Genomic DNA, 9,201 nt, shown 5'->3' with positions numbered 1-9,201 from the left:
TTAATATCATTATTCATTAGGCAGGCATGAGCCACCAGAAAAAAAAAAATCAATTCACGTGGAACATCCTATTTCATGAAAGGTCATGAATATAAAGCACTGATGTATATTATAATTAAATGTTTGAAATAGAAGATCAGACCAAATTCTCATTTTAAAAGTTTAGAGAACTATCTTTTCAGCATTGAAAAATATTCAATCTTGATTTTCTTTTTCTTCAGAGTATTATTACTTTATAACTAGAAGGAGGTTATTGCTTTGGGCAAGTTTGGGCCAAAACCTGACAAGTGTGAGACTCTAGGCGCCCTGCAGGGTTCAATGCCATTGTAGCAGCAGGTGATGGCTGTTATGATGCTATAAGTTCATTCCTCAATTCATCGTAGCTCTGGGGGGCAAGGTTTAGGAGAGTATGATATCACTCAGTTCTGCTCGGCCACCTCCAAGTCCAGACTGGCTAGACTCCAAAGCCCCAAAGTTAAAAACAGAACTGAGGAGCATTCAAGAAGGAGATGCACCTTTGCTGTCTAGCCCTGAGAGTCCAGGGAATTCAAACAGAAGAAAGGGAGCTCCAGACAAGGCTCAGCTAGGACATGGGCTCCCCATTTCCTTCTATCACCTTGAGTATAGAAAATAAACCATCAGACTTCAACTTTAAATATTTCAAATCTCTTCGCCCCACTGCAAGTAGATAATCATTTTCAAAGTGTGTCACCTTAGCGTTTCAAATCAAACCATATTTTCCCAGTGACTAAGTATCATTTCACAAGGCCCTATCTTCATTTTAGATTGATCTTCACTGATCTGCAGTGCTCAGCTTTAAGGTTGTGGCTTTTTGCTTTCCCTGAGCAGTGAGTGATCTTTAACAAACCATTAACTGTATTGACAAAAGAACTGGTTAATGGAACCTTTCTCATAAAGTGAAAAAAAATCTCTTTTAGTTCCAATAACTCACTCCTCCAAGTGAGGGCTTTGAAAGTCTACACTTCGTATACTGTCTTTCTTTTAAAGGACTGTAAGAATGTGATTGCCACCACTCTTCATTAAGAAAAGTTACCTTAATCAAACCCCTAAGAAAAATGAGATTAGGAAAGCTGAAACTTTCTTTATTGATAAAGATAATATTACTGGTTTAGTTATCTATAAAGGATATAAAATTTCCATTTTAAAACTAAAAGCCTATAATATTTTATCCAAAGTGTGACGATGAACATGTTTACTTTTGAATTCTAGTCTATGAAGTTCTTAAATCTGTTTTAACTATAGAGATTGAACATGTTAAGAGATTTGATTTTCTCCTTTTTGCAAAGAAAAATGTAAACATCTTTACTGTCGTAGAGGCAGAATGATTCCTAACCTAACTTTAACATGGACTGGGTCCATCACGATCTGTCCACAGAGAGGCGCAACTGATTGAAATCCCACAGTAGAATACAATTTTATTTACTTAGAAGATCTGAAACCAGGCAGGATCAGGATCTGCTTTTCCAGACATCTCCTGCTGCTCCATCCCAGAAGCTCGGCATCCTTACATAAACACTGGGCTGCTTCTGGACCTCAGAATGGAGCCAGCCTTCTGCACCTTGGTGCCCTCTCTCATGGTGCTCTATTCACCTTGCAAGGTGGCCCTCCACCCCCACCCCCAACGTTATCCCATGAATGTGGCCCCCAGGAGCCATTCTTATTAATATGCCCACCCTCCTCTCAGCAACTGTGACCCCTAAATTCTATAAATCTCTAAAAACAAGAAAGGAGGGAAGAATAAAGACTCCTCAAAGGTAAGTAATATGTCTTATCCAAATTTTACGCCTCTCACAGAATAGGGGGCAGTGATTGACACATAGTAGATGTTCATTACTTGTAAATGTTTAAGTGCCCTGAATTTAAGTAAATATTTCAGATCTTTTCTACATGGGAGAAAAATGGATGAAGTCCCCAAAGAGCAAAGAAGTAGGTAAGGAAATAGAGAACATTCCTCTGTGGAGGTCAACTCACTGACCCCTCCAGCAAGTGACAAACCAACAAGTAGCAATTAGGTGGTGGAAGGAGGCTTCCACGAGCTTATTCTGCATTCGGTCCAGAGAAACCAACGAGCGAGCGCTATAAATGAGTCTGCACCGTGTTGGCAGTTCTAACGACACTACCTCACTGATCTCCCTAGCTCATTCATTCGACTTGAGGCTTCATTCACAGCAGTTCTGTTGTGTATGCACAAAGCCACAGAAGGGCTGGAAAGATGGGGCCAGATGCTGACTGCAAAGCCGCATATGCTTCCCATCCCTGCCTCTCTCCCACATTTATCACTATGATTTACCTCCTACCCACCTGTCTCAGCCTGACTGAGAAGTCACCTGCCCACGAGACCTTCCCTGTTGCGTCCAGCTCTCCTCCCACCGCAGTTGACATGAATGAACCTGTAGTACAATCACTTTCTCTGGAGATGAGAGCTCACTTATGGTCACACTTCATCTCTCTTACTTGACTATAAGCAAGTGGACAGTATAAAAATTTCTGATGTATCTCTACATTCCTCCTAGTACAGCAAATGCCCAGTAATGCTTTGTTCAATAGAAACTCTCATTTCCAAAACTATCATTTCAGACAAGGGCATTCCTATATAAACAATTAAATTCTAATGCAAGAGACCCGGGTTTGATCCCTGGGTCGAGAAGATCCCAATTTTGCAAGTTAGTGAAAACATGAACTGTTAGACACCTCTAGAAAAAAAAGAAAGAGCCTCAAGAGAAGTTCGTTGGAATTCTAGGCTGAACGCTAAGAGGGAGGCAGGAATGCACGAGAGCTTTACTTATTATTCCCAGTATTAAGTACATTCTCTTGTTGATATAAATTCAGACCAAGAGAGCTTAAGATTTCTCTTTAGGTTGGAGTAGAATTGCAAGTATCCATGTCCCTTTAGGGATTAGATTGGCTCTTCAGACCAATTTGTGACTCTTATTCAGGAAGATCCTTTGGTCTGAACACCCATGGGCTTACATCACACTGTAGCGGGCTTGAATGCCCAGGTCAGCTCCCTGACAAGACTGGTGTCCTCGCGTCCCCTAAGACAGGAATACCCGTAGACGAACTCATTGAGAGGTAGCTTTAGTGGAAAGAAAAGCAGATCAAGTCTCCTGGACTCAAGTCTCTAACTAATTAGTTACATGTGACCTTGAGCAAATTAGGCAAGCAGAATTACTTAGCCCTTCATGCCCTCAGTTTTCCTGTCTGTATATAAAGTGGAAAAAATACTTTATGCATATGCAGAATTGTTGTGAAATTGAAATTAGATAATTTGCATTAAAAACACTCTTTATAAAGAGGTACGCTACATATATAAACGTTCTTGCTGTTTTTATTATTAACATTATATACCTACTATTATTTAATTACTCATTCCAGGGGATGGGAACAAGATATGATTAAGTTTCCCATGGGGTTGATACCATTTCAGTATTGTCCAATTATGTAACTGCTGCATTATATTCAATTACTATTCAAAAGGTGTTCTGAATCACCAAAAACAAAGAATTCCCAATTCTCAAAGCATCAGTGAAAAAACAGCTTATATATAATTTATAATTACACCAACTTCGGATTAGCAGGTGAAATTGTGTATTTCATCAGTTAGGATTAAATGAAGGTGCTGAGCTCCTTCCTGCTAGCACTACCATATGTGTCTTGCAAGACAGATCAAGACATGCGGGCTTGAGATCCAGATCTGTCATCAACAAGTTTGTGAAACCTGTTCCTTTCTGGAAGCCTCAGTTTCCTCTTCTGGAAAATGAGAATGTTAACATATCTCTAATGTTTCAGCTATGACAGTCTATGAATTTTACTTACATGCACAGAGGTCTTTGAGATAAATATATATATACTTATGACTGACTCATGTTACTGTACAGCAAAAAACAATACAAATTTGTAAAGCAATTATCCTCCAATTAAAAATAAAATAAAAAAAAATTATTAACTCATAAAAAAAGTCAACAGAATAACACAACTCTTTGGTAGCCTTGCAGAGTTTCCCCTCTTTACAAGCATGTTTCTGTTGCAAAATTTGCTCTGGGCAATATATAAAGGCTAAGATTAGAGAGTCATAAACTGTATATCCAGTGCCAAAAGTTTCGACCTAAATATCAACTAAAATTAAGTCTTGCTGCATAATTAAAGGACATCTGCCTTATTTCGGGCCTAATCAATAAGAGGTCTTGCACAGAGGCACTCATTACTTGTTCCAAACAAAAGTATCTTCCTTAAACAGCAAGGTCTTTGGTTTCTATTTAATTACTATCTTAAACCACCCTGTACAATCTTATGATTATCCTGGCGTGTTTTTGCTTCCAGGGTAAAACACTCAGTGTTCAGTAAATAATAATGCAAAAATGAAAAACTAGTTTCAAATTGCCTTAAAAGCTGAGCCATCTGTTTCCAAATCTAAGCAAGTTTTGCTTATGGTGGTGTCATATAATTACCTCTCTAGAAGCCTCAGCTTTTTATTTAATTTAAACAATGCTGTCATCTGCCCTTTTTCCATCTGATCACTTTTGGTGGGACAATTAGACACCTAAAAGCTTAACTTCAAGATACATATGTATATGCTTTTCCAAAGACATGTGAGAGGACTCCTATGATAGGATTGTTTGCATGCATGCATGCTAAGTCACTTTAGTCGTGTCCGACTCTGTGCGACCCTATGGACAGCAGCCCCCAGGCTCCTCTGTCCACGGGATTCTCTAGGCAAGAACACTGGAGTGGGTTGCCATTTCCTTCTCCAGATAGGATTGTTTAAATGGGTAATAATAAAGACTAGCTTTTCAACTAAGCCTTAAGATGAAAAGATATGGTGAGATAAAGATAATTTATGAAATTCCATAAGAACCAATCTCAAAAAGAGTTAACTGAAGAGGAAAGGAGTGATTTTCATATTTTTAATGACACACAGGGTCAGAAATTCTTATTTTTATTCTTTAAATAAAAAACCCAAAAACCTCAGCACAGTTGAGGCCTGAGTGATGCTAAAACAAAGTAGAGAGAGGGGGACTTCCTGGTGATCCAGTGATTAAGAATTTGCCTTCCAATGCAGGGGATGAAGGTTCCATCCATGGTCAGGGAAGAAAGATTCCACATGATGTGGGGCAATTGAGCCGGAGCACCTCAGCTAAAGAGCCTGTGCGCTCTAAAGCCCGTGCTCCACAACGAACAGCCCATGCACTGCAATGAAGACCCACCACAGCCCAAAACAAAACAAAAAAACAAAGTAGAGGGACTCTGAGACATGTCTGCTGTCCCTTTTATCTCATGAGTTTTACAAGAGAAAATACACTTTGACGAACATCTGCCATTTGCATTCCTAATATTAGGGGCTCTCTCTCTTCTCCTCCTCTCCCACCCCTCACTGGTTCTCTTTCTAGCAGATTATTTTTTAAATAAATTTATTTATTTATTTTCTGGCTGCAATGGGTCTTCATTGCTAGGCAAGGGCTTTCTCTAGTTGCAGTGAGCGGGAGCTACTCTTCACTGTGACGGGCAGGCTTCTCGCCGTGGTGGCTCCTCGTGCTGCGTTAGCCCCGGCTCTAGAATGCACGGGCTTCAGGAGTTGCGGCACACAGGGTGAGCTACCCCGCCACATGTGGGATCTCTCCAGACCAGAGATCAAACCCATGTCCCCTGCACTGGCAGGTGGTTTCTTAACCACTAGATCACGAGGGAAGTCCCTTTAGAACACATTCTTGAATGTCTTCTTACTTGAAATTTTCCTTCTGAGAGTATCGGTACCATTCTGAAAAGTTTATTTTAAAACTATTCTTAGATGAAAAACCAGACATTGTATAGCATGATACATAGGTGGCAGTTAACCAGGTTTGTTTTGGACAAACAGGCAGGTACTCAGAATCTCCACAATTTTCCCAACAAGCACAGAATTAAGTGTGTAGATAACATTCGGTCTGTAGTAGCTTTGCCAGCATCCCTTCAACCCTAAAGATACTTTATGATAAACTATCTATCAAAATATCAAAAGATAGTTAGTTACCCTCTACCAAGCTGAATATGATCCTCTAAAGAATGGAAATCCTCCTTTCTCTGAGAGATAGAAATGCATGTGAGAGTTGCAAAGAATCAGAAATGGCTAAGGGGATGAGTGAATGATGGTGGCTTAAATGTATAACCTTTTAAAATGTAAATGAAATGTTTTTCCTAGAGCAGATATATATGAAAGTAATATTTCTATGTGTAAAAACACATACAAATATAAGTGCTATGCATCATTCTATTCATATTGGCTCTCGGGGGAAAAAGTGCACACCCCTTGGGTAACAGGATGCTTCTTACTGGACCATAAGTTAACAGGATTAAAAGTCATCTGCCAATTTGAAAATTGAAAGAATTGCCATGTCAGGGACTCACACACTTGAGTGTCTGGGGTGAAACCCTTGGAGCTTTCCAATCATAATTACATCAATCAGGTCCAGTTAGAGACACCTCATTTTTTACCTTGTCCACCTGTGATAGACACTTGCACACGGCCCTTCAACGTCAGAAGTACCCACCTGGCGTCTGTTCGGGTGTCCCACCGAGAGCTGGAGCAGACTGCTCATGCCTGGTCAACCTCACAGCTTAAAAATCAACAACAACTCTATTTAAATAAGCATTAAAAACAACTTGAGCCTAGAAAACATACTCAGCGCTAACTGCATTGGATAGCAGGAGCAAGTTGGGCTTTCTTATTTGTAATTAACATCACAGACAAGAGGTTTAGTCCTAAAAGTTTTGTGGTTTTCTTTGAATCTAAAGAACATCCTTCAATGTGGCTTCAATTCTTATCCTTCAAAAATCGTCATGTGAATCAATGAACAAGAAATATCAATAAATAAACTTTAGGTCCCAAACTGATTAGTTAAATAAAAGAGCTGGGAAATTCATATAGAAATTGTAATTTACTTAAGTACTGTTTTCTAGGATCTGATGCAGTTTAACCTGGTCCTGATACTGCTAGAGGTTATTCTTAAATGGCCATCTCTTATTATCTTTGCTCCCTGAAAAGCTGAGTTATTGATTGCTTAAAGGGCTTTCAATGACTCTTCCAAAGTTCAAAATACCACATTTCCATAGCTTGTCATAAAATAGAGAAAATGCAATAAACAAAATAAAATCATATTTATGATTAAAAATGGTTATGTCACATAAAGCTGTCTTCTAAGAAATGCCAATGAAAAAGCAAACATTTCAGCTTCTGACAGGATAAAAAAATATGTTTTATGGTGCTATTAACTTCACGACAGTTATTTAAAAATTAAATCATTTCATAAATGTTACATTTAATGCACTCATTCACTAATATGATGACAGTTATGATTTTTAATTATTTGTCATTCGTGAGCCATTGCTAATCGTTACAGTTCATCTAGTTATTTGATAATTTTTTGTCTTCTTTAAAACTGCTATATAAAGAAAGACCTTTGGAAAACAATAATATATGGCTTTTTTTTTTAGATGGCAATGATGTTTATTTTTATTTATAAATTATCTAGTGAAGTAGGGCAGAAATTCAACTTCTCCTCAGCCTGATTTTTTCTTTTTTTGAAAACACCATTGTTATTGGTTTCTGGGAGTCTGCTGGCTGCCTTTGTCATGCGTTCCAAATTTCCACTCTTCCCTCTTAGTTGCCCTGGGTCTTGTCAGAGTTTCATCCAGGAAGCTCTTAGGTTACAATACTAGTGGTGGAAACCTTCATATTCTAGGGCTCAGGAACAAATGCTTCTTCTGCATTTCATGCCATGCATCAGTGGATTTGCTGCCTTCTAAGTCTCAAAACAACCCACTGCTGGATCAGGGCTTTGCTTCACCAGCAGCCGGGAAAAGCCATCCAGGGCACCGATACACCTGGGGGGACCCTCTAGGGAACGTGAAGGTCAATGCAACTGAAGGAGCTCAGTTTGCTAAGTACATTACTCTCTGAACATTTAACAAGACAGGTCAGCCTCAGAAAGACATCAAACAGATTTAAAGGGAGGATGGAAGAAGATACTCAACGGATTTTGGAGGTTAGGGTCTCGGGGAGGGAGAGCGCCCTCTTGGATTCCGCGGGTCCTTTCACGCTGTCTCGGAGGGAACGCACGCTTTTCTGGCGGTTCCTTGCAAAACGAGCCCTCTTGATCTTCCACAACGCGGCATCACTGAGGTTAGCGACATTGGTCCTCACAGCTGTGATAGCTTTGCAAAAGGAATTAGAGGTGATCATTTTCCTTAACTAGCTAAGTTATATACAACTATTCTGAAACAATCCATATGCATATATTTTCAATATTAAAAATCATTTCCATGGATACACTTCTCATTCATCTGTCTCCCTCTATGATAAGATTTATATTTTAAAAAATGTAACTATTACCTGTTTCAACTATCACTTATCATTTTTCTGTTTAAATTGTAAGGTTAAACTATCTAATTTTATCACTGGATAAATAGTCGAGTGACCAAAGTCTTTCCTCCATCTATTTAGAGCTGCAGGTAACTAATTACTAAGCAAGGAAGTGTAAATTTACAAAGTACAAATAAATCTCACAAAGTTGCTCACAAACATAAACAGATGATTGAATAATATTTAAGGAACACAGAGTCACAAATGGTTCTCATTGGTCCTCAAATAAATGAGAATTTTGATGTTGAAGTGCCAGAAAATAATTAACCTGCAGACTACAACAGTAGATATTCGGTAAACATTTGATGAACTGAGTATATGAAGTCAAGGTAGTTTCCATAATGGGAAATGAAACTACATGCAGAGAATCCAGCTTATCCAGCAAGCACAGGAATAGGAACTGACTTTTAAAGCAAGTTCTTTGTTTTGCTTACTTGTAGGAAAAGGAAATTCTTTGTTACAATCCAAATGTAGCTGAGCTTCCAAAGAAAGCGTTTCAAATCTGTTGACAAAGAACTCCCAACTCAAAGCAGGAATATCTTGCTTGAGAAAATGTAAGAGTAAAAGCTTGCTCAATATTGTGGGTCGATCTTTAACCACAGTATCAAACTGGAAGTCAAGACAAAGACACAGACCCTGGAGAAAAGGTTAAAAAAAAGTCAGATGTACATACACTAAGCACAGTGAAATAAGGCAGCCTCCTCAATACACACTTACAACGGGGAATGATTCAGTTGAAATCTTCTTGGATTGGGTTTTTGGTAGGGGGAAAATGTGGGAGAGAA

At 38.9% G+C, this 9,201-nt stretch overlaps 1 protein-coding gene across 6 annotated transcripts in view; it reads right to left on the bottom strand.

Moving 5' to 3' along the window:
• The window catches only part of UNC79 (unc-79 homolog (C. elegans)), a 286,801-nt gene that overhangs the window by 95,465 nt on the left and 182,135 nt on the right, over positions 1–9,201 (bottom strand). For all 6 annotated transcript variants that reach the window (XM_010836213.1, XM_010836214.1, XM_010836215.1 and 3 more), the window contains 3 exons: positions 8,851–9,052; positions 8,029–8,208; positions 6,546–6,611 (listed from right to left, as the gene is read on the bottom strand). In XM_010836213.1, the coding sequence (XP_010834515.1) occupies positions 6,546–6,611; positions 8,029–8,208; positions 8,851–9,052 (448 nt within the window). The remainder of the gene's footprint in view (positions 1–6,545; positions 6,612–8,028; positions 8,209–8,850; positions 9,053–9,201) is intronic.

Source organism: Bison bison, unplaced genomic scaffold (genome assembly GCF_000754665.1).
Source record: "Bison bison bison isolate TAMUID 2011002044 unplaced genomic scaffold, Bison_UMD1.0 scf7180017864061, whole genome shotgun sequence".
NCBI lineage: Eukaryota > Metazoa > Chordata > Mammalia > Artiodactyla > Bovidae > Bison > Bison bison.
The sequence above is the reverse complement of the archived record's forward strand: the minus strand, read 5'-3'. Positions and strand labels throughout refer to the sequence as shown.